Source organism: Suricata suricatta, chromosome 8, assembly GCF_006229205.1.
Source record: "Suricata suricatta isolate VVHF042 chromosome 8, meerkat_22Aug2017_6uvM2_HiC, whole genome shotgun sequence".
Taxonomy (NCBI): Eukaryota; Metazoa; Chordata; class Mammalia; order Carnivora; family Herpestidae; genus Suricata; species Suricata suricatta.
The window spans coordinates 8559710-8583555 of record NC_043707.1 but is presented as its reverse complement, the minus strand read 5'-3'; the positions used below and the strand labels follow the sequence as shown (position 1 = coordinate 8583555).

The 23846-nt window shown below is 54.3% G+C and overlaps 1 protein-coding gene across 3 annotated transcripts in view; it reads right to left on the bottom strand.

The window, feature by feature from the left end:
• The window catches only part of CLEC16A (C-type lectin domain containing 16A), a 187364-nt gene that overhangs the window by 47484 nt on the left and 116034 nt on the right, over positions 1-23846 (bottom strand). For all 3 annotated transcript variants that reach the window (XM_029950046.1, XM_029950045.1, XM_029950047.1), the window contains one exon: positions 1956-2107. In XM_029950046.1, coding sequence (XP_029805906.1) covers positions 1956-2107 — 152 coding nt within the window. The remainder of the gene's footprint in view (positions 1-1955; positions 2108-23846) is intronic.

The window sequence follows — 23846 nt, the reverse complement described above, 5'->3', positions numbered from 1 at the left end:
AAAGAGGTTCCCCAAGTTCCCCCAAACTTTGCTTTGACCCCAGAAGAGCAGCCTCCCAAAGCAGCCCAGGCCGCATGGACACGACACGGGAGGCAACATGGTGCTCAGGGTAAGCCCACACTGGCTGTGGGGGCGGGGACCCTGCCCACGAGGACCTGGCTTAGCTACTGAATAAATGGCTGCACCGGCCTCTTCGAGGGGCCACAGGGACTCAAAGAGCCAGACTCCAGCCGCTCCTCTGAGAATACGAGAGGGAACAAACCAAAATGCCTGTCACCGTCTGCCGTGGTCTTAGATACTGGCACGCATCTACTGCCAAGGATCAGAAGGGGACATCATCTGAAGAATTTCTGGTCCCTGACAGGAATGCCAACCCTGAGAAGGGACAGGGCACATGAAGGAGGCTGCATCTGGAAGGTTGCACAAGAGACTAACCCAGAGCAAGCCCATCTCAACCCTCAGAAAGGATTTTCCACGTAAAGAATCTGCTTCCCACGAGAGTTTAAGGAGATGTGAGGTAAAGGCACGAGGCCAGAGGCAGACACGGACGCCGGACACGTTGGAGGAGGCGGGGAACAGGCTAAGAAGGCTCACGGAGCAGGTAGTTGCCATTTGTGGGCCTTAAGTCAGGCACCGGCTCCATGGAAGCAACAAAATGTTGCAATGTGCATTCGATGAGATATCTCACACTTTAGGTGGAGAACCTGGCACACGGGAATGGCCTGACAAATAACAGCTACTGGAAGGCGACCAAAAGGAAAGGTTGATGTGGCTTTCGTTGTCTGATGGAGGACGTGTATTAATCCTTCAAGGGAGAAAAACACTTTCCTGACACTAAATTCTAAAGGAAATTGATCGTAAGTCTAGATAAATAAAAAGCACTAAGTCACCTAATGGGCAATCTCTTATAAAGAAGTCTTTTTTTTTTAATGGAAGATTCTTCATATAGTTTCTTGCATGCCCCTCTGGAAAAGACATTTTTTAAAGGGCAAGATCCTGAAACAGAGGAGGTTGGGGGGAAAGGTTGCAACAGTGTCCTGGAACGCGTGGGCGGCTCCTTCGGAGAGCGGGATGCCGCCGCGGGTCGCACTGCGGAGACGGGCACCTGGGGGAGCCTGAGCGAGACCTGGCCGGCGACCAGGGACTGCCCAGCGAGGGAACGGGCTGCCTCGGAGCAGGGCAACTCTCGGGCCTGGAAGAGTTTGCTGCACATCTAGGGACGGTGGGGAGAGGGGGTGTGTGACAGGTGGTGAGGGGCTGGAAGGCTGCATTTGGCAACGTGGAGCCCATCTCTGCTAGGAATGGGGTGAGCACAAGGCCACGTATAAATTGCCAGGGGCAACCACCGCTTTAGAGAGGAAGCTGAAAACGGCACGCCCCAGCGTCTCCGAATCGGCGAGGGAAACCCTCGCTCAAGTGCACATGGAAGGAAGGATGATTCTGTCCAAGGCAGCGCTGTTGGTAAAGGTAATGAGCTGGCGACAGCCACGGGGCACGGGCATGGCCACGCGGCAGTTAAAAGAATTACCAGGGAGTCTGCAGACACTTAAAGCTCTCAGACATACATCGAGTGGGGAGAGGAAAAAAAGTTTAGACTACGTTCAGGGTGACACTATTACACACACACACACACACACACACCCCTCAAGTGTGTGCACACAATGTTTATAAACAGCGCATGCAGTTATATTTATATGTGCATTTGGCAGGGCACCAGCTCTGGGAGGCCCGTACTGATAATGCAGGAGCAAGTTTAAGAATTGAGGGTTTGGGTCAAAGCACACTTGACCCTTATCTGGGCGGTGTTTTCACTTTTTCAATGACAATCTGTTCATGCAGTTCTTGTGTCATCAGAAATGAACCGTAGAGACAGATGACTCGTGTGTGTGTGTGTGTGTGTGTGTGTGTGTGTACAGCCAACCAAGAAGGGTTCCCGGGGCCCTGAGCCATCGTACCTGCAGCAGGCCTGCGAACTTGACCACTCCCCAGCCAAGCCTGGACACATCGGGCTCCACTAAGCTCATCTGGTAAACATCGACGGCCAGGAATCGCTGGACCATCCCGCCGTCCTTGGTGATCACCGTGCACGCGATCAGGTCGCTGTTGTCTGAGGACAGGGAGAGGCGGCACAGAGTGAGGGGCGGTCCGGAGGCCCAGCCTGAGGGAGGCGGGCGCTCAGGCTGACCTGCGGGGCGGCGGCGGCGGGTGGCAGAGCCCACATTCGGAGGCGCACACACACTCCGGAGACCGAGTCCCTCCTCTGAGTCACGCTAAGCTGCTTGGGATGGTGCCTACCCCGCTCAAAGTGATGTCGGAATAAAGAACCCGAGGCATTATTAGTACAATGTTGACTGCGCACCGGGCGCCCAAACTGGAGCTCAGAAACATCAACTGAGAACCTGGGTTGGCGGTGTTTACCTGACTTAGGGGAAGGCGCAGGTTCTAGAACCATCATACTTCCAGTCTGGTGTCTGGCCACTCAGAGCTGACCTTTGTACTACATGGTGAATGAGGCGGCAAGGCACTTGGCCCCTCTGAACCAGTTTCCCCTCTGTATGAGGGGAATAAACTCCTTTATCTTGAGATGTTTGTTGCTTTATATATGTATTTATTTTTTGAGAAAGAGCCATGAGCTGAGGAGGGGCAGAGGGAGAGGGAGACGGGATCTTAAGCAGGCTCCATGCTCAGCACAGACCCAAAGAGGGGGCTAGACTCCGCGACCCTGGGATCATGACTTGAGCTGAAACCAAGAGTCAGACGCTCAGCCGACCGAGCCAACCCGGCGCTCCAAGATGTTTGGTGCTTTAAATACGAACAGACTGGCAAAGCATTTAACACAGAACCCTCACTGTACGCCGGGCCCCTTCTCTTACTTGGAAATTATCCTCAGATTCAGGGTCTAATTTAGTGCCTGTCCTTGATGGCGTTGACCTCACCAGACTAAGACAGGACCGTTAAATCTACCGTCTGCTTGAATTTCCTCCAATGGAATTCTCTGCCACGTTTTTTAAAAATAGCCAAAAGAGGAAACAACCTAAATGTCCCCAAATGGGGGAAAAATTTGAGTATGATTTTTTTTTCCCCATCACATGCAAAATTATATACCCATTTACAAGTTATGTTTAACCAAACTGTGAACAAGGGTTGCCTATGGAAAGGGAAGTGAGAAAGGGCGGGGGGGGAGTGCATATGTGGCGTGGGGGCACGGATGGGAGAACTTAAGTTTTTGTGCTATATATACCACCGTATTCCTTGAAATTACTTTAAACATTTAGTTTTGAGACAGAACACATGAGCAGGGGAGGGGCAGAAAGACAGGAGGAGAGAGAGAATCCTAAGTCGTCTCCGCTCTCACTGCAGAGCCTGACTTGGGGCTTCAAACCCACAAACCATGAGACCACGACCTGAGCCGAAACCAAGAGTCGAACGCTCAGCCGACTGAGTCACCCAGGCGCCCCTCCTTGAAATTATTTTAAAATGAGAAAGTTCTCAAGATGAGCTTTTGAAGGACATACAAAAAAAACCCCAGCACAAAATCCTACTTACCAGGGATTGCAAAAACACTGGAAAAGACGATGAACTTTGAAATGGAAAAGGGTAAGAACTGGATTATCCTCATTTGGATTTTGATTTTTTTTTTTTTTTTAAAAAAGAAGTATCCCTACGAAGAAAATACACGTGCAGAAAATAAAACTGAAACATCAGGAGACGCTTCTGATGACTAGAACGGCAGACGGGTTTTTGGGGTTTTCTGTTTTTGAAGCAGCTTTACGGGGTTATAATTGGTAAACCATAAAAGGCACCCATTTTCAGCGTACAGCAGGCGGTGAGGCCGGTTTACAGCTGTGAGTCACGACATCCCAGTTTTGGGGTACCTGGGGTGCCCCAATGGGTTCGATCCAGAGCGCTGTAACCACACATTCGACTAACGTTACCGGAGGTGGGCGGGTGGGAGAGGGGAGGAGGGCACACAGACAGAAGTCTTGGCCTCAGACGCACCTGATGACAACCGAGGGCTCAGGTACTCCCCAAGTTTTTACCGCCCCCCTCCCATTTTTACTTTCCATTAGGATTTAGGAAGGATGGGTAAACTGACGCCTCTCAGCACCTCCTTCCCATATACGGCTTCGTTTAACCCTCTGAAAGCTAATCCATTTGGGATTGTGGCTTTACGGGGATGGCTTCCAGGACACCCTCTGGGCTTCGAAGGGCTTCGTGCCTCAGCGTGTTCTCCTGGGCATCGGCCCGCCCAGGCCGGCTGGCTGCCCCTTGGCAAACACCACCCCCAGCGGGATTCACCCTCTGCTTTCTTTGTATTCTGTAGCAAGGTTCTTCCCCCCTTGCCCAGTGACGCAGCCAAGCACCTTAGATTTCTAAAAATTATGTCATCCAGGATGTCTACGGTCCCTGCTGGCCCTCTGTATTCAGAAGTGGAAGCCAGCATGTTCATTTTTTCCAGCATATAGAGTTTATTTTCTTTCCTCGGTACTTAAAACGTTTTCCTCCACGACAATCTTTAACTTTTCTAAATAGGAAACAACATGATACGGGCCGCTTTTTCTTTCCTTTTCCCCTTCTCCCACCCCCGGGCCCCCAACCAGCAGGGAGCAGGAGTCCTAGGATTTCTTCTCTCTTCACACCCACAGAGGACGCGCCCCTCATGGTGTGACCGGGGAAAGCAGACACAGCTGTGGTGGCAGCGTCAACGAGGTTTTGTCTGCGACACTGGGGTCTGTGGGCAGGTGGCCCCCTCGTAAAGCCTGGGGTCCTTAAGACCTTTGGCGGGGGGATTAAAAGGACCCACTATGTCTGCCCCAAGAAAAAAAAAGGAAGGACAAAACCCCAAAGCGGAACAATGTTCAGAAAGGCAATTGAGACATCAACACCCACCCCGTGAGGGATTTCATAAGAAAAGTAAAAGGCAACTGGCCCGAGGAGCCAGGACCGGGGAGCCAGGACCTCCAGAGTGAGGGGGCCTCAGGCTGCTCAGACTTTGGGGGCGGTTTAGGGGAGAGGAAGCGAGTTTCCTCCAGGGAGTCCAGGGAATGCTGCGGAGGCTCGTCTGTGGGCTTCGGGTGTCACCTTGGGGAGCCCCTTCCCCACCTCAGCCCTCTGCTGCCCCCACACTGGCTATGGTATTCTCACCTAAAGCCCTGGGGACAGGGCTGTCTGCCGAACAGAACCCAGGCCCACCCACAGTCTAGTCTGAGGGCTGCTGCCTTCACGCAGGCACCCCGGATTTCGCTCCATGACAGAGGAGTCATCAGTGCTGAGGTACTGGGAGGGATATGGAAACATGGGGAGGGCTGTCAGGGTGTGGGGACCCCATGAGCCTCCCTGCCTGACTCCGAGGAATAGCCTGTGGCCCGGGCAGCACTGCCACTGCCCGGATCTTGCTGCCCTTGTGAACCTCCTGGGTCCCCCGCCTCCCCACCAACTCCACTGTTTCAAAAGGGGAGGGCCTAGGGTTCTGGTGTAAAATTCTACAGGGGCACCTGGGTGACTCAGTTGGTGACACATATGACTTTGGCTCAGGGCATGAGTTTGACTCATGAGTGAGCCCTACATCGGGCTCTGTGCTGACAGCTCAGAGCCTGGAGCCTGTTTCACATCCTCTGTCTCCCTCTCTCTCTGCCCCTCCCCCGCTCACACTCTCTCTTTCTCAAAAAAATACAGTACAATAATAAAATAAAATAAGTAAAAATAAAAATTTACAGACAATTGCAAGAAAATACAGGGGAATACCCATGTGATCTTAGGGACAGGGCAGGGTTTCTTTAAAAAAGAAGTAAGTGGGGCATCTGGGTGGCTCAGTTGGTTAAGCGTCCAGCTTTAGCTCAGGTCATGATCTCATGGTTCATGGGTTCTAGCCCCACATTGGGCTCTGTGCTGACAGCTCAGAGCCTGGAGCCTGCTTTGGATTCTGTGCCTCCCTCTCTCTCTGACTTTCCCCTGCTTACATGTTGTCTCCCTCTCAAAAATAAACTTTAAAAAATAAATAAATAAAAAAGAAGAATCAACACATACAAAAATAAATAAATACAAGATTGGCAAACTGATTACAGAAACATCAACATTTAACTCCTGTATAACAAATGACTTCATGGACTTGGTGAAATATTTGCAAAATACCTCTAAGAGACAAAAGATCTTGCAGTAAATGGGGAAGAACTCCCAGGGGCCATTCAGAGACAAGAGAATAGGAGCAGCCAAAAAACCAAATGCACACAAAGGTGCTCGACCTCAGGAGAACACAGGAAAGAATTTTTAAACACGATACCACCCTCTATCCATCAACTGGGAGGTGAAGCCTGGTGAGGACACAGAAAAGCTGACAATGATTTCCCAAGATTTCTAGGAGAACAAATTAACACAGATATTTTGAAAGGGCAAATTAGCACTGTTTATTTAAATTGAAACTTTCATACCATATGACCTGGCAATTGATCTGTTCCCAAGAAAAACACACACGGGGGCCAAGAGGCAGGAATAAGGATGTTGATGGCAGGATTTGGGTCCCAAATGTCCCACAACAAGGGACAGCCTAAAAACAGACAAAAACGAAAACAAAAACAAAACAAAAGCAAACACAAAAAACGCGCACGTTCATTCGGCGCGAAAACATACGGCAGTAACAAGGAACGGCTTAGAACATACTGTCCAGTGGAAAAAGCAAGCCGCGGCCTGACACGATTAGCATAACGCAATCTGTGTAAAATTAAGCCTCGCCAAGCCGTGCCGTGTAAGCTCCGTGGGCTCCAGTGTGTGGGCGGTAACAGGAATGTCTGGCAGGGTGCGTGGTGACTGCCTCTTTGGAGGGGACGAGGTGGGATTAAGGGTGAGGGGGGTCAAGGTCATTTTATGTTGTCTGTGGTAGCAAAGAGGACAGTCAACCTCTTTCCACGTGCCTCCACAAGGGGCCTCGGGTCCTTCTGGGGCCTGGCAAGGGCTAGGGAGCAGCACCAGGCCAGGCTGTCGGCCAGCCGGCTCCGCCTGATGTGGAAGGCGGGGACAATCATTGTGAACAGAGCGACAATGAGAAGCTGGGGACTCCAGTGGCACCTCTGGGTACACGGGCGCGCACACTGCCAAGCCCGCCGGCCGGATGCGCGTGCACCTGGGTGGTCAGACTGAGGACCAGGCTAGCTGGTGCCCCCGACGGGCTCAGGGCCACGGAATGCGGGGGAGCCCAAGTCTGCATCTGGGGAGAGACTGCGCCAACAGTCACAGCAGGTGGGAGGACACAAGTCTCCATCCGAGCCCAGGACCCCAGGTGTGGCTTGCCTCCCCGTGGGGGCCTCCTCCAGGGACACAGGACCATCTGTCCCTCCCACACCCAGGCACTCACTGCCTTTGTTTCATTTATCTGCCATTTTACTCTGTGTGAAGATACTGAGATGGTCTTTCTCTTTGCACAACAGGTTCCTGTGCTCCCACTGGAAAAGCCGTGACCTTGACGGTGGATGATTAAGTCTTCTGTGTCCAGCCCCCCACCAGGGGGGACCACTGTCCCCTCCTGGTGCATCTCCAAGCGTGGCGGTGCTACCCCTGCCTTGTCTGTCACGAAGGGGAGCCCGCCCCGTGCCCACACGTCTCAGTGACACGTTTACACAGGCACACTCTCTCGTGACTCTCTGGGACCGACCAGCTCCCCAGCTGGTGGCCATTCAGGTTGTTTACAAGCTCTCCCGGCAACAGAGGAAGGAAACTCCTTGTCTGTACGTGCATGTGAGAGCAAATCTATAGCAGCAAAGGAGGGCCTGGGCTTACTTCTCTTGGAAACACTCGTGTTTTACTAAAATATATTTATTTAAAAAGGAAACATCGTACCATTACCACGAGTGAAAAACCAGATTTACAATATACAGCCCAGAGGGGCAGTGATATGGGTTTTCTTATGGACCATTCTTTTTTTTTTTTTTTCTTAAAGTTTATTTATTTGAGAGAAGGAGCACACGCATGAGTAGGGGAATAGCAGAGAGAGAGGGAGGGAGAGAATGCCAAGCAGGCTCCGTGCTGTCAGTCCCCAGGCGTCCCCTTCTGGATCATTCTCCCAGCACTATCCCCGCCCTACGCTCTTCTCAAAGCGAGGCCTCGGCCCTCTTCCCACCAAGTGCTAGGGTCTCTGTCCTTTCTCCAGGAACCTCGGTGGGCCTCTGTGATTGCCTGGACCCACAGAGGACAGTCAACGTGGTCCCACACAGTCTCTGAGGCAAGGTCTCCAGATGCTCTTGGAACCAACCAATCCGCCATGCTGGGAGGAAGCCCAAGCAGCCACAGAGACATCCACAGACACAAAGCAAGTCCTGGGGCCTGACCTGCCAGCCCCCAGTCGGTGCTGCGCAGAGCAGAGGTACGCTGCTGAGCCCCACTGGGCAAATTACAGATCTGTGATCGAGACGCAGGATGCTAGCTGTTGGAAGCCACTTGCTTCTAGGGGTGCTGCTACTCAGCGGTTTGGGACTGCACAAGTGATCACTGAGCAGGACTGGAATTCCGTATGGTCTCCGGCACACCCGACTGAATGCTTCCAGCACCACCGAGAGGCTGCACACGGCGTCATGGAAGACTACTCTGGAGAAAGAGCTCAGGGCTGGCCATCTGGGATGCGGGAAGAGTTCTGCAGGGCTTGGCGGGATGGAGGGGCAGCAGAGCGGACACTTCCCCCCACCGAAGGCGCCGAGGGAGAGAAGGGGAAAAGGAACCTTACTGTGAGGTGCAGAATCAGTACAAGCTTGGGTCTGGGGCCGTGGGGTGTGGCCTTAAATTCAAGTGCTGCCACTAACAACTTTGTGACCCTAAAGCCACTTCCCCCTGTGGGCCCCAGGTTCCTCCCTTCAGAAACCAGAGACCTAACCCTGGCAGGGCCATCGAGGGGATGGGAGAGGGGCCCCGAGGCCATTCCATGCACTGTGCCTGGTGTGCATCACGGGCACAAGCCGTGGGTCCTCTGCCAGCCAGGGCTGCTGCTAGGCTGCACCCTAGCTTTCTGGAGCCACGATTCTCTGGTCAGAGCCCCCCTGCCTGGGGCAAAGTCACACCTTCTGAATGCAGGCTCTAGACTAAGTGAGCCTCTTCCGAGGGAGAAAACGGTTTGCGGTCTGGGGCTGTTTCTCTGAAGTGCTGTGGGGTCGTAGGTAGGTGAGGGACAAGGCCCTGGGCCTCTCTGAGGCCCCCACCCCCACCCTCATCCGTGGCTGTCACTCTAGCCCGTCACTCTCTACAGCACCTATCCAACACACCCCTGACCATGCCCCAAGGCCTGCCAGTCCCCAACACCCCGTCTGCCCCTTCCCTCCAGGTTGAGGCCCGTTCCCTGTCCCCACATAAGCTGCAAGAAGGCAGGGCCTGCACCAGGGTCTTCGCCGCTGTCCCCCCAGAAAGGTTCTGGGCAGTGGGAGGCACTGAGGACGAATCTGTCAACAAGAGGGAGGGATGCTGGTGTCTGGTCCTTCCCGGCCAGCCGTCATCTCTGTCCCTGGGCTGAGGGCTTCCTCCACGGCTCCCTCTGACAGGCTGTAGCTCATTACTGAGCAATAAATGGGGCTGATGGACTTTTGCTGTATTTAAATAATCCCTTCATGATAAAATATGGATGCCAATACCGTAATTTAATTCTTGGCGTTGGTGGCTCCAAATGCATTTAGAAGCGAAGTCTTTATCCTTACGGTGGGATTTCCAGGCCAGCTGAATCCCAGGGCTTTGAAACCTAATCCTCTGGGCTTTGGAGTCAATTCTCAGAACACCACCACAGCTGGAGTCTACAGTAGCAAGGCGGTATCACTACCAAGGCTCATGGGCCCTTGCTGTTAACCAGAGGTCAGGATGGGTCCCCGGGCTCCTTGAGGGAGGCGGGCCACCGTGGGATTCCTAAACACCAGGCCCAGCGAGAGACTTCACAGCTGAGAGGAGACCTGGATTTGTTGGTGCACAGAAAGCCAGAGGCCTGCTTTTAAGAGGAACATGTGGTCCAGGAGTGGCCTGGCTTTCTAGTCTGGGGCCCGTAGGCGTGCTTGGGATGAGTGAGGCCAAGATTAGCTAAGACAACGGGATCACGAACCCTCCTGGGAGCCGACGGCGCTGTCCAGAGGGGATGTGGTTCAGAAGACCGTCAGGGCTGGGGTTTAGGACTGGGGACCCCTATCGGTGGCTGCTGGCCCACGACGTGTGTGCGGGGCTCCCATACAGAAGCTGGGCGCTGAGCTCCCATCTGACGTGCTCCCCAGCCCCCGTAAGGCGGTTCACCGCAGCGGACGCGAGCACAGGACATCAGGTAACCTCCCATGGGCACACGACTGATAATGACATGGTAAGAGAGGAAGCCAGAGCGAACATGTGACCTTCACGCCACGCTGAACAAGCTGACTGTGTAACCTGGGCTCTCAACGGGCAGGCCCCAGGGTCTCTGAGCTCCCCGTGGCTGACATCGCAGAGTCACCCGTGGGCTCCTGGATTGTTCCAGCAAAGTTTCACTGGGCACGTGGTGGCCCCCTCACGTGGCAGACCTAGACCCTTACCGAGGGGAAGGGGAAGAGCTGCTTCACGTCCACCCCGGGCCCCCCGGCCCCCCCCCCCCCCCGCTTCCTGCTACAAAGGGCAGACTCCGGCTGGGCGCTCATGCCACCCCTCGGATCCTGCTCAGGAGCAGGGAATAGAGTGGGAGCAAGGCAAGCCGGGCCCAGCAGCTCCTGGAGTAGTCACACTTGCAGACAGAGGGCAGCCCCTTGGAGCTGTCCGACGCTCTGAAAACTGGCCTGTCGGACACACAGGAGGTACTCTGTGGCGGTGAATAAAGCTTTGACAGGGACTCCAGGGAAAGCCAGGTTGGCACGCCCCCAGATGACAGAATGTAACCGAGGGGAGAGGCCATAAGTAACCAGTAATGCGTGGCTCGGAGGCGACTCAGCAACTGACGGGGCTCCGGCGGGCTCTCTGGGGGGCCTGGGGCAAGAGTCAGGCACAGGCAGCACAAGGCGGTCCATCAGAGGCCTGGCGGGAGAGGGCGATCCATCTCCCCAATGTCACCACTCCATCAACAGCCGCTACCAAGATGAAAACGACAGCCGAGCTGGGGCAGGAGAGTCACGCATGCAAGTCCCAGGGCCTCCAGAAAGGTGGCCTCGTGTGGGGGAGACAGGGACCGGACCCTGGTAAATTCTAGAGACCCACCCCAGGAGAAGGGTCTTGCGTGAGCAACCTCAGACCTTCTCAAGCCTGGACGAACACCAGGGGGACTCCAGGCGAGACCCATGACATTCTGGAGTCAAAACAAGAATGAGACGCAACGGTTTCTGCATAGGGTGCAAACAAGCACACTCAATTAGCTTGGCTGCTTCTCCTGACAGTCAGATCAATCCTTTGAAGAAAATTAAGTAACCATTTCTCCATCAACCCACGGACAGCTTACGGGTTATTTGCTCCAAGTAGCAATCAATTACTTTGTCTTCTTTGAAGCTCCCTAAAGCCTTCCTTCCCAGCACAGCTTGGGGGCAGCCGTAAAGTGCTAGATTTCCTGGATGGGGAGCAGGACTTGGCACATTTCTACTGCCAGGCACAGGAGTCAGGTCCCTCCAAGAATAAAGGGGGAAAAATGTACTGGTGTTGGTCCTTGGATTTGCAAATGGGAACAGAAATTAGGGGTGCAGAGATTAGGACATGTGCTAAAATCCAGTCACTCGGGGAATCCGTGACCACGGGCTGGCTCTGGATTCTCACCCTAACAGCTGCCACGCTGACCATCTGGCCTTGGGTGCCCTCTCCACACACCCCTGCCAGAAGCACCAAGAGGCAACAAACCACCTAAAGCCCTGCTCAGACACCTCCGCGCCCTCCTACTGCATTTTGACTCGGCTTCCCCTGGAACCACGGCTCTCAAGGTGAAGGAGCATGGGAAGAGCCACAAGCCAGGCGTCGGGGACTGCCCGCCTGGGGAGGACACAGAGCTCTGCCCCTCTCTGGTCACGTTGACCCCAGGCACTTGGCTGCCTCATCTCTGGCCAGACTTTATGACTCTACTTGGTGATGTGCATGCTGATGGACTTAGGGAGAAGGGTACTGATGCCTGCAATTTGTCACACATCAGAAAAAGGAAAGAAAGAAAGTGCTGGTGGACGGAGGAGCAGACACACGGTAAAAACCGGCGGTAGAACCATTAGGCATTCAACAGACCCATGCGGGGGGGGGGGGGGGGGCACTGGGCAATCAACGCCTGCAATGTGATCATTCATGCTGACCTGTGTGTCACACTTTGTGGGATCACTACAGGATCGCCTCGCTGTGGAGATCTATTTGGTTCGTGCGTTTGAAGAGCAGGAGTAGGACAAGTTTGGACTTAGGGTGACCTGCAGCGCTCTTTCTAGCAATCCCCAATCTTGCAGAATCCCAGCATCACCCCGTGGACTCCGGGGCCACCAAGGACGCTCCGTGGGTGCTGCCTCTGTGGATGTGAGTGGGTAAGCGTGTCGCGTGTGCCTTCGGCAACTACTCTAGCGACGGCGGGTCGAAGTCCCGGTGGCTGTACAGGTCCCCGCCGACTGGAAGGCAGGCACGGTGCCTTTTCGGACAGAGGAGGCTGAGGCATGGGCCGGCCAGCTGTCTGTCCTAGGTGCCTGCAGGCTAGGGACAGTGCTGGGCTTGGGCTCAGCCCCATCTGCTTTCAGAGGAGGGGTTTTCCATGGCCACTTCCTTTCTCTCGCTTGAAAAGCACATGCCATGTCTAGTAAAATAATGTGACCTATTTTCACGAGGTGGCCAAGAAAACCCATCACGTGTCTTCATCTTTCCCCCTCGAGAATCTCAAGAGGCTTTCCTCTTGGGAGAATAAGAAGCGGGGAACCTGACTTCTCTCGTTCCCTCCCGTCTAGATGTGGGGGGGGGGCGGGGGCAGCTCCCTCTGGCTGCTCAAAGACTTCACGGCTTCTTTTTGCAACTTGCAAAAAAAAAAAAAAAAAAGCTTTATTCCCTGTTCCTTCTTGGTACTAAACAAAGTTCACAGACAGACAAGTTGGTGAAAACGTAATTACCAGAAACAGAATCCAAATGAGCAGCGATTCCAAGTAGCACAAGGCACATCCTCTTTCTTATCAAGTGACACCCGGGCTGCCACCAGAGGCCCAGCGATCTGATCATTATAATGCGCTGCTGACCACACTTATCTCGCCAGAATGCCACATTTGCATGGTACACTGCATAATTTCCTCTCTGAAAACGGGCCTGTTTAGCATGAGTAAATAAAGTTACCTAACTCTGAGACCGCCGAATGGAATACTTGAGATTTCCAAGAAAAGATTTGACTACCTAAGCTCTTTACGGGGCACGGCCAGCCCGACCAACACAGAACCGACTTTCGACTTTCGGAACGGCTCCCTCCTTCCTGCTGCTCCTCAGTGGCCCAGCAGCTGATGACGGGGCCCCAGTGCCCTCCCACCCGCCCCCGACCCCATGGTTTCTCTGCCCGGGGCCCCTGCACAGGATGTGGTCAGGCTGACCTGGGCTCTGCTGGGTGGCTACGAGGTGCCAGGCACTGGGCAACACAACTCTGTGCAGCAAAGGAGGAGGGAGATACGTCCTTGCTCGGGGTGGGGGGGTGGGGGGACCTTTCTGAGCCTCAGGGTTTTGGGTTTTTTTCCTCAGCTGAAAAATGGATTCATCATTTACTTCCCAGGGGCTCTGTGAGGAGCAAATGAGATGAGGCAGAGAAAAAAGTCTTGTGATTTTTCTCTATGAGCACTGGTTGTGAGGATACGTCTTTCTCCCTCCAGATAGAAGGTTCTGGAAGTCAAGGCCACATCTTTTCTTTCCCTTGGTAGTTCATCAGAAAAGTTCACCAGGGTATTCTAAGGAGCAGATCCTGGCCCAGGGGACTGCCCATACGAGCTAGAGCATTTCCCCCCAAACCTGTGGGGATTATACTGTTAAGGCCACTAGAGATCTGTGGGGGTCTGTGCACACACAGATGCGGGCTAGAATTGAGGGAATTCTTCTGGTCAATGGCTCTGAGTTTGACCTTCAAGGCCCCTCCTGGGTGGGGGATGTTCTTTCTCGCTAACAGTCAACCCAGACCCTGGATCCAGACAGGCCAGCTGTGGAAGAAGAAAATGGCTTTGTAGCCAGAACCATTTACATCCGCTTTTCCCTTCCCTGTTTCAGACTTTCCATTCAAACATTTCTGGGCACTTTTCTTTCATGCAGGACCCTGGGCTTGACCAACCAGGCCCCAGAGATGGGCAAGACATGCCCCCTCGGGAGCTCCTGCTCAGTGGGGGAAACTAAGCAAGTAACAATTACATGTAATTTAACAAAGGCCACAGCAGGGGGGGAAAAGGCCAGAAGAGGAATCAGGGAAGGCTTCCTGAAGGAGGTGACATTTTAAACTCAATTCTGCAAGAAGCCCAGAAACCAGCCAGAACCAAGCTGAGGCCCCTCTCTGGAGGGCTTGCTGGCTCCTCTGATGCTTTCTGACCCTTCCTGGCCCAGCACAGGCTTCCCAGTTTCTGCTAATCCTTTGGGGTTTCCAGGCTCAGAGTTACTTCGGTTGGGAAGGCACACAATCCCTTGCCTATCACTTGGGTCCTCCCCCCACTTCTGTCCCTTCTCTGGACTCTTGTTCTTAGCATCCTGGAGTGGCACAGCCTCACGCTGAAGCAGACCGGTGAGGGAGCTTGGCACCTGCTGCCTACCCTCGGGTCCTGAGGTCCCTCACCCGGCAAACGGGGTGGTAACAGCGCTTTCCCAGCAGGGCTGCCGTGAGGACTAAGGACACGCACCCAGTGCTGGAAGAGCCCCTGAAACTCAGGGATCATACAGTTGTCCTGAGGTCACCGCCGCGAGTGCGGGCAAGGGTGGGTGAGGACAGTGGGCTGGGAGGAAGGAGAATCCCAGCGGAGCACTTAGGCCGCTTCGGGGCCTCTGTCCAGGCAGCTGACCTTTCCGGGTGGGGCCTCAGTTTCCTTCTCTCTCAAATGAAGAGGTGGGGACTAAACCGCATGGCTCTTTTTCTGATGGGAAAGAAGGTCTAAATTTCATACCAGGGGACACATTTATGGCCGTTTGGCAGAAATTAGTTCACAGAGTGAATGCTTACCGGCATAGCAGTCTGATTTTTAATTAGCTTGTGGGAATTCAGTACACTTCAAACATTAAAATAAAATATGGGCGGCCTCTGGTGGAGACAAGCCATACCTTTGGGCTTAAACAAAAGCTGTATACTCCACACACCAAACTGCCGGCTTCATGCTCCCAATCTCTCGTGCTCAAACTGAGCATCGGAAGAGCTTATGGCACCAGGACAACGCTTCCAAGGCACGGGACCTACAGGGAGACGGTCAATGCGAAACCAAGTCTGATCAGCCTCACTCTGTATGAGCCTACGGACCCAATCACCTGGCATCTTCACATTCTTAAGCTGTTGTGAGCCAAAGGAGAACCGAGAATCCCAACTATTTTTCCCTCTGAGGTTCTCTTCTTTGAGGAGGGAACTTGGACGACGCCAGGAAATTCTCGAAGAATGAAAAGAAAGAAGAAAGGGGTCTCATTCATTCTCCTTTGGTTATTCCAGGCAGGCGGGTCCTCACACAGACCGGGGGGGATGTGAGGGCAGCAGAGGGACGGGCGTGGGTCGTGAATCCGAGACAGGTGGGGACCAGGTGAGTTTGAGACCCTCCCATCTGGGGGGGCAGGGGTATGTGGGGGGGGAGGGGGGGAGGCTGCAGAGGCTGCGGGCTGGTCAGCAAGGGCTGTTTATTCAGGCAGTGCCAAGTAGTGTAAACAGATGTCCAGGAAATGGGAGCTAACGGAGGGTCGTCATGGCAACTGAAGGTTTTCTCTGTGACTATTTACTGAAACTTAATTCAGGTCTTTAATTGGAAGTTTATAATTAAAAGCCAGTCTAGGTCTCACAGGATACATGAAAAAGGGCTTACTAAGGATATAAAGAAAATTCACAAGGTTTCCCGAGCCTGTATTTTTTGATGATTATTAATTCAACAAACACTTCCCGCGTCTCTGATTTGTGCCCAGCACAGTGGCACGTACTAAGGACACAGGAGTGAAAGAGAAGGTCCCTCGCCCATGCGGCTTACAGGCTGGTGAACGCACAGACCACAAAGAAAGAACCGAAATAAATCTCTTAGTGGGAATTGTACGAACACAATGGGACGGTAATGCTTAACCTGCTTGTGCAGAAACTCTTTTCAAACGCTCATTTGCAAACCCTGCAGTGAAAGAGACTGGTTTCGAAAGCTCCGTGGGCAACTCCTGCGAACAGACTTTTCCAGAAGTTCCACTTACAAACGCACACCTACAGTAATGTCGGCTGAGAACAGTTACAGCTTCCAGGGCATTTTTAGAAGCGCTTGGCTCTGTGCTGAGCCCTCTCCACAATCCAAGGAGGTACTATTATCACCTGCAGGTTACTGACGAGGAAACGGAGCTCCTGATGGGGTTGCCGGCTGGCCCGAGGTGGTGACGCTGTGATTTTCGGGACGGTCAATTCCCAGGACTCTGGGCAGGAAATGCCCATCATGAGTCAGGGCCCAGTTCCTCCACACACTTGAAACCAGGCCCCAGTCGTATCGAAAGGATTCTGCGGGTGACGCTCTGCCCTCAGTTATGTGCACCTGGAGCAGCGGAGGAGACGGTGCTTGAGCACCTGTGTGGAGACGCAGCCGCGGGGGACTTGACTTTGATCAGGCTGCTTGGACATCCCTGCCTTGGGCTACCTTACCGATCTCCTGGCAGAGGAAATCTGCCACCAGGGAAAGGGAAAGGTTAAGGAGTGACAGGGATCTTGGCAGGACAGTAGGAGGGAACAGAAGGTGGCAGGTAAGCCCAGCCCGTAGGAGCGGACGGCCCCGCGCATCTACCCCTTTGCTCCAGCGGGGCCGGTGAAAACCCCGGGTCTTCCGCTTGATGCCCAGCACATGTTCTCAGAGCTGGGATGCCAGAGACTCAAACTTGTTAGGCTAGAGGGAAGCAAAGAAAAGGCAGGAATGCTTTCTTTATTTGAATGGTAGCCAGGCTGTCCCCTGGTAAGTTAGAAGAAAGCCCAGGCAGAGGGAGGAAGGGCCAGGCTGTGGAGATCTGCCCGGGTAGGGGTGCAGCCACGTGGGTCCCCACTCCCACCCCCACCCGGAGAATCACAGGCCCCACTGTTTCTAGCACCTGCCACGTGCTGGGTGTTTACACCCAGTGCGGGCGCTGGGCCTCCACTTCCCCGTCTGAAAATAAGGGTGATAACAGCACTTAGCTCCCAGGGCTGGGGACTAAGCCGGCGGAGGTCAGTGTCCAGAGAATATCACCCTTGTTATCATCACCGGCCCCCCTGCCTCCAGGCCGCACGAGAGGGCAGTTACCGCCCCAGCAGGAGCAGGATTCGGAGAGATTCTCAAAACCTGTGCTCTTCCTGCTTCCTGAACCCATCCCTCCCTCCCGCCCGACAGCACGGAGGGAGACGCTGTGCATGCGGACCCTCTGGGACAGGAGCCGCCGGCCACAGGCCGTTCCGATGAAAATGCAAGAAAATGAAAACGTTCATTCTCTGTGGTGCTAAACACACAGGACCACTGAGTCTCTCAATGTGCCCAGTGTGGCTGAGGGGCAGGGTCTTTAGTTTTCTTTAATCTGAATGTGATTTTCATCCACTGAAATCTAGATACTGCGTGTAGGTGGTAGGAACCAAGGAGCAAGAAGGAGCCCTGAGCACTGCGTGGAGCTGTGAGAAACGGCCTCGATTCAACTCTGGTTAGGAGCTCTGCGCGGAAATGACCTGTCTCGGGAAAGCTTGGGGGCAGGAGGCGGCCAGGGAGCTCCCTGACCTAGAAAGAATGGCTCTCGGCTCACTCAGTGTGGGAAACTCTGCGTCCAGGTGTCCCCTGAGCCCCATGGCCCCTGCAGATGCCCCAGAGGGACACATCCCAGACAGCTCTCTGGAGTGCTGGGGATGAAGACATGGCCACAGGCACTGCACCCTTGGTCTCACTTCTGGGCCGGGCCCTGCCTGGGCCACCTGCTTCTCCAGTGAGGCCTCCGAGGACAAGCAGGGTTTAGGTGCTCCCTGCCCGGGCGTCTGTGCGTCCTGGCCTCCACTTGGGGCTGGGCACAGCAGAGGGGCAGGAAAGGCCCGCGAAGAAATGATCTGCAAAGTGACTCCCTCCCATCTAGCACTTGAAAGGACAGCTGGAAAGGCTGCCACGAAGGGACAATTGGTGGTGGAAGGAGACCCAGTGCCCACGGTGAGGGTCACTGTGAAGCTGACACACCCAGGCACCGGCGGTCAGGGCAGCGCTCAGGACTCTGGACTCGGGGGCCCGGGAGAGTATGGACAGAGCCCTAGTGGAGTTATGAAGGTGACATCGAAGCTCAGTGCTCAAGGCTCTTCACGGAGAAGCCCTTCAGCAGAGCGCACCCTGCTTAGGGAGGAGCCTGACGATTCTCCCCGGGGCTAGGGGGCTCAGCAGTGACACCAGCCGGGATGGACGTGCCTGGTGGCTATTTAGAACAAGAGGCTGACCATCCCTTGGGCCTCCTGTCCCAGGCAGGCACAGGCAACCTCCCCGGCAGGCAGGCTCAACAGGCCCGTCCAGAGAGAGGAGTCTGAGCGGGATCTGGCTTCAGACACTCTACCATCTCCCTGAACTAGCTGGGTGTTTTGTTTTGTTCTGCTGTGAGTGATCACGGAGTATCCCATGGATCACCATGCAGAGGCCCCAGTTAAACCTGACAGTAATGGCTCCCGAACATGGCTGCATGTGGAATCACTTAGGGATTCTGAAAAGCACTGATATGCCAGCTCCCAGCCGGGGCGGTCTGATTTCGGCAGTACGGGGTGTGAGCCAGGCACTGGGAGCCCGCCCCGCCCACAGCCGCAGGGCCCCGCCTCCCAGCGTCACCTGGGGAGGCCGGCACCTCTCCCCTGGTCCAGCTGGGGAGACAGAACTTGGCCAAGGCCACACCGGCTCAGCAACGAGCTCAGCCCTGACGGAGAGGCTGCCGCTCCTGCGTTAGCGTCCGAGGAACCTTCAGCCAGCTGCTAATCAGAACCACAGAACACAGATCCTTTCCTTTATCTGACTCCGAGACACGGGGGCCAGATGTCACAGGGCCTTCACTAGACAGATGTCCACGGGGGCTGGGGAGCGGGGGAGGTTCTCCGGCACCGTGAGGGTACCCTGAAGAAAGCCGGGTGAATGCACACGGCTGCAAGGCCGTTCCAGGTCTGATGGACTGCTTACAGCATCCGGGGAGGTTAATTACAACAGCCCTCAACTTGGTCCTGTGTCAGTGTGCTCAGCCATGAGTGATGCAAGCAAAGAAAGACGTAAAATAACAGGGCAGGGAAAGAAACTAATTGAGCGAAGCCTTCGAAAATATTTCTGAGACACCAAATTCTAATTAAAGATTAACACACACAATGGGCATATTAAAAGGCACTTACAAAGGCCCCCAGAACACAGTGAGAGTGTGAAATCTGTCAAGGGTGAGTGGACCGATTCAATCTCTCAGAGAGGGATTGGTAAGCAACAGGGGCGTCTCCTTACGGCTGTGAATTTAAATCAGGAAAACAGCACCCGGTTCCTCTCCCTGCTGGTCTGGGCTGCAGCCTTCCTGGACGGCAACTTGGCAACGGGGAAAGATGGTTTTTCCACTGGGCTTGCCCTTGAACCTCCAAGTCCACCTCTAGAATCGTATGCTGTGCCCTGACAGAGAGTCAGCTATAGGGAAGTTCACAGAGAGAGAGAGAGAGAGAGAGAGAGAGAGAGAGCGCGCGAGCGAGCTGGGGGCTTCAATAGGGAAACATTCACCAATTAAGAGAAATGAACTCTTGGCTGACCTCATCATGGGGTGTTACGGAGTCAGATGGGGAAAACGCTGTTAAAACAGTGTTCCATTTCTGTACCACCCTAAGGGTTTTCCATGGTGGTATCAGCTGTCCCTCCCTTTTATCTCCGATTTACTTTAAAAGGAAACTTTGTATCACTTATATAAGTGCAAAATTAGCATCATCTAAATAAGGGGCACACCTGTTTACATGGCCTAAACGTTGATGGGGGCCACCTTGACCAGCACGGCCGAGGAGGACGGCCGAAAACAGAGGCCACCAAACAGCGTGCGCAGAACAACCTCGTTTCGTGTAACACAAACTCGTGGTTACACTTGGGTGATGGTCGGATTACAAATTATCTCTATTTCCTACATTTCCTACAGGAACCAATAATACTTTCATGCTAAAGATGGTTTGTTTTTTTAATATTTATTTTTGAGAAAGAGAGAGAGTGCATAAACGGGGAGAAGCAGAGAGAGAGGAGGAGACAGGATGCAAATCAGGCTCGGAGCCATCAGCACAGAGCCCGATGCGGGGCTCGAATTATGAACCGTGAGATCATGACCTGAGCCTTAGTCAGACGCTTACCCGAATGAGCCACCCAGGTACCCAAAATGTTTTTAAACTTTAGCGGTCCTGTATTTCTCCCAAGGCTCCCTGTGTTCTGTCTTGGGAAACAGCTCTGGAAGGAAACACATCTGACTAAAGCCTGGTGACCTCTGGGAAGCGGGGCTGGGGGGTGGGGGCAGGCAGCACCTAGTTGTGCTTTCTCACAAGGACAGTGTAGTTGTACAGTATTTGTGCAATTAGAAGGTAGTGAAAACCACCAACTGCCCTTCGGGGCCAGGCTTTGAGCACTCCCATGCCTCCAGCTCCTGTCCCGCTTGACCATCCGATGGCATGTAGCCAACGGCTGGATCCCTGCTCTGGAGGGTGGTCCTGCCCGGCACAGAGCTCACCTGGGGAGGAGGCCAGGTCTGATCATGGGGTAGACAGGCAGGTGGGGGGAGCTGAGGACCCAGGGCTAGAACACGATGTGGCCAGGCCGGGGTCAGGGCCCACACTGCCTCCCACCAGAACCTTTCTGGTTTTCCAACCAGAACCTTTTTTCGGGTTCCTTCTTGTTCATTCTCTGCTCCCCTTTCTTCTTGCCACCCTTCCTGTCTTTCTTCTTTCTGGTTTTCGCTCTTAAAGCGTGGCCTAGAAAAGGCAAGCTTTCCACGTTCCATAACATTACCGCCCACTTTTTCCTGCTATTTACATCAAAGATCCCAAGCTCACACTTGAAATAGAATGTCATTTAAAAGATTACCAACTTAAGAAAAAAAAAAGATTAGCGACCATTCAAAGAAGAAACAAGTCATGGAAAATCTGACTTTCATTCTGGTTCTGCTTGATCACACCTCCCAAGAAGAAAGAACTTCAAAGGCATCCCGGGGACTGAGGGAGTCCAGAGCCTCAAAAGGTTATGGGCCTTGCCGGGGCAAATCCACCGGTGGGCCACTTTTTCCACCCCTAACAAGGGGCCCACAGCCCCTCCAAATTGGCCCCTGCTTCTTCATAATAAGGATGGCTTGATTCGTTCTACAGACTTTATTGATTTAAATGTGATTCATGTAAAATTCATGGCAACGACGCAAAGCTAACTTTTTACATTTGAGTTCCATTATGAACCATACACAGCAGAAGCTGTAGGGAAATGAGAGAAGGCACATTTGGGCAGTGGGGGGCAAGGCAGGCAGGCGGGGCCCCAAAGGAAAAAGGGCGGGGGATACTTTTTAAAGAACTCAGAGGCACACGAGAAGCACAAGGTCAGTTCTCAGGAAGGGAAATGGCTGGTTGTGTGTGGTCAGCTGTGGCAGCAAGAACTTGGACTGGGGGCGGGGGAGGGAGGGCCTGAAAACGCTTCAAACTTGGGCGGCCTGGGCCTCCTGCGGGGCTCCGAGGCCCGTGCCGCTGCAGCTGGGGCCTGGAGGGCCCGTTAAGCCACAAAAGCGCCATGTGCCTCCTCCCACAAACCCTGCACCTGCGGTGAAGCGGCCCTTCGTGGATCGGGTCGGGGCCCTTCAAACTGTTCACTGTAATCACACGCCAGCGCCGGAAACTTCTCAGGCAAGGCCTGGCTGGGACTGGCGTGGACCTTCTGGGTCAGGCCTCTGGAATCCCTGACTCACGTTATCTTTCAGTTTTCCTTTGAGGCCCTGGAGGCTGCAGCTTGTGTCACTCGGGGTGACACAGCAGCGGGGCCCGTTACAAGGTGGTTCCCTAGGACCCAGGCTGGGAAGGGCCCTACGGAGGAAAGGCTGAGGCTGGGGCATCACTCAGAAGAACGGGGTCAGTCCTACTTCTGGAGGCCACCATCATGAAAGAGAAATACACCGCCATGGCCCTGCGGGGCCTGAGGAACCTGCCTGCCCATCGTTCAAAGGCACCGGCCCCCGCTCCTCCCTCTCTGACAGGTGTCTGGGCCAGTGGCCCCCCCCTCCACCCACGGGCTGCCGCCATCACACTCAGGCTCCAGGTGCAGTGGGAGGGGCCTCCTGAGTCCCGCCTCCAGGCCGGCTACCTCACCATTGCCCGCACCTGTGAGAGTGGCCATTCTGGAGCCAGCGTCCCAGTGTGCCATGCCTCCCTTCCTCCCGAAGGAACCCACTCTTGCCATCGCCACACTCTCTGCGCCCTCTGTTCCCCCACGTGCAGTGCCCCTGGAGCGCCTGCCCTTCTCCGGCCACGCTGTGCCCCCTGCCTGGCGTGCGCAACACCTGGCTGGTGTTTCCTTCTTCAGAAGTATGCTTGCTTTGAAGAGAGATTTATGCGGTGCTACTGAGTGCCAGGTAGCATGCAACCAGAGAGAAGGCTGATCACTGGCCCCCTTCCACTGAAGGAAGCAGAGGAGAGAGAGACCACCGGGTTGTGCTCTAAGGATGGTAGTGACCACTGCCATGTGCCCAGCATTTGTGCTATGGGCCAGGCACTTCCTGCCCTGTTAAGGAAGCATCCTCACGAGGGCCCTGCTTTACAAATGAGGAAACAGAGGTCCGCAGAGTTTTAGGAACTCGATGGAAGTTATACCGCTAACAGCTGACAGACCTGGAGCTCAACCCCCCGACAGACTCTGACTCTGGAGCCCCTACTATTCCCACTGCGCCCAGAACAAAAGAAAGAAAGGAAAGAAAAAAAGAAAAGAAACCACACGTTTGGGGGGACGAAAGCAGAAATCCATTATGTTCAAATTTCTGTTTGCAAATCAACTTCCAAGGAAATTCTGGAAAGGCCCGCAAGCCAGGGAAAGGTTTAAGCAGGTTCTCCGAGAGCTCGCTTCCCAACGAGCGTCAGGGCTCCTGCTGATCAGCCCCGAGCAGCCCTCCAGCATGCAGGGAAGCCTTCCGACTAAACGGCTCAGAACCGGCCCTCAGGGGTCAGAGCCCCCCTGCTTGAGACCTAGTACATGGGCACCCCTTTCCTACAAAGAAAGGTAGGGTGCTTCAGAATGGAGAGCTCAGGCCCCTGACGGGCAGCAGTTCCGTCACCAAAGGCCGAGCAGGTCACTCTGCAGCCCTGTTCCTAAGACCTGGCCCACACGCCTCAGGCTGGCTGTGTTTCAGGCACTGTGCTCAGGGCCCTCCTGACAAGTTCCATTTTCCAGAAGAAGGACACCTCGGGCCCACGCTCAGGGTCGTGCCAAAGTCATCCAGGGGGTAAGTGGCCTCCGGCTGGCGGCTAGCCTCTTGGGCACACTGCTCACCCTCTGCCCTCCTCCTGCCCCTGTGCCAGGGCCCCTCCCCACGTGGCCTGCAGAAATGGGTGGGGGCCTGGGGCACACAGCTCTGCACACCCCCCCAAAGTGGCCCTCTTCCTCGAGCGGCTGACACTGAACAGGCCAGAGAGCTTCCCTTCCACCCTCTGGAATACGTGATTTCTTCCTCTGCCCCGGCTCTCAGTCTCCTGCTTCTTTTAATAGCAGCAGCTCACAGTGCGAGGTGGGGCAGATATAAACACAGAAGGGAAAAGTGCTTACCGCAGGACT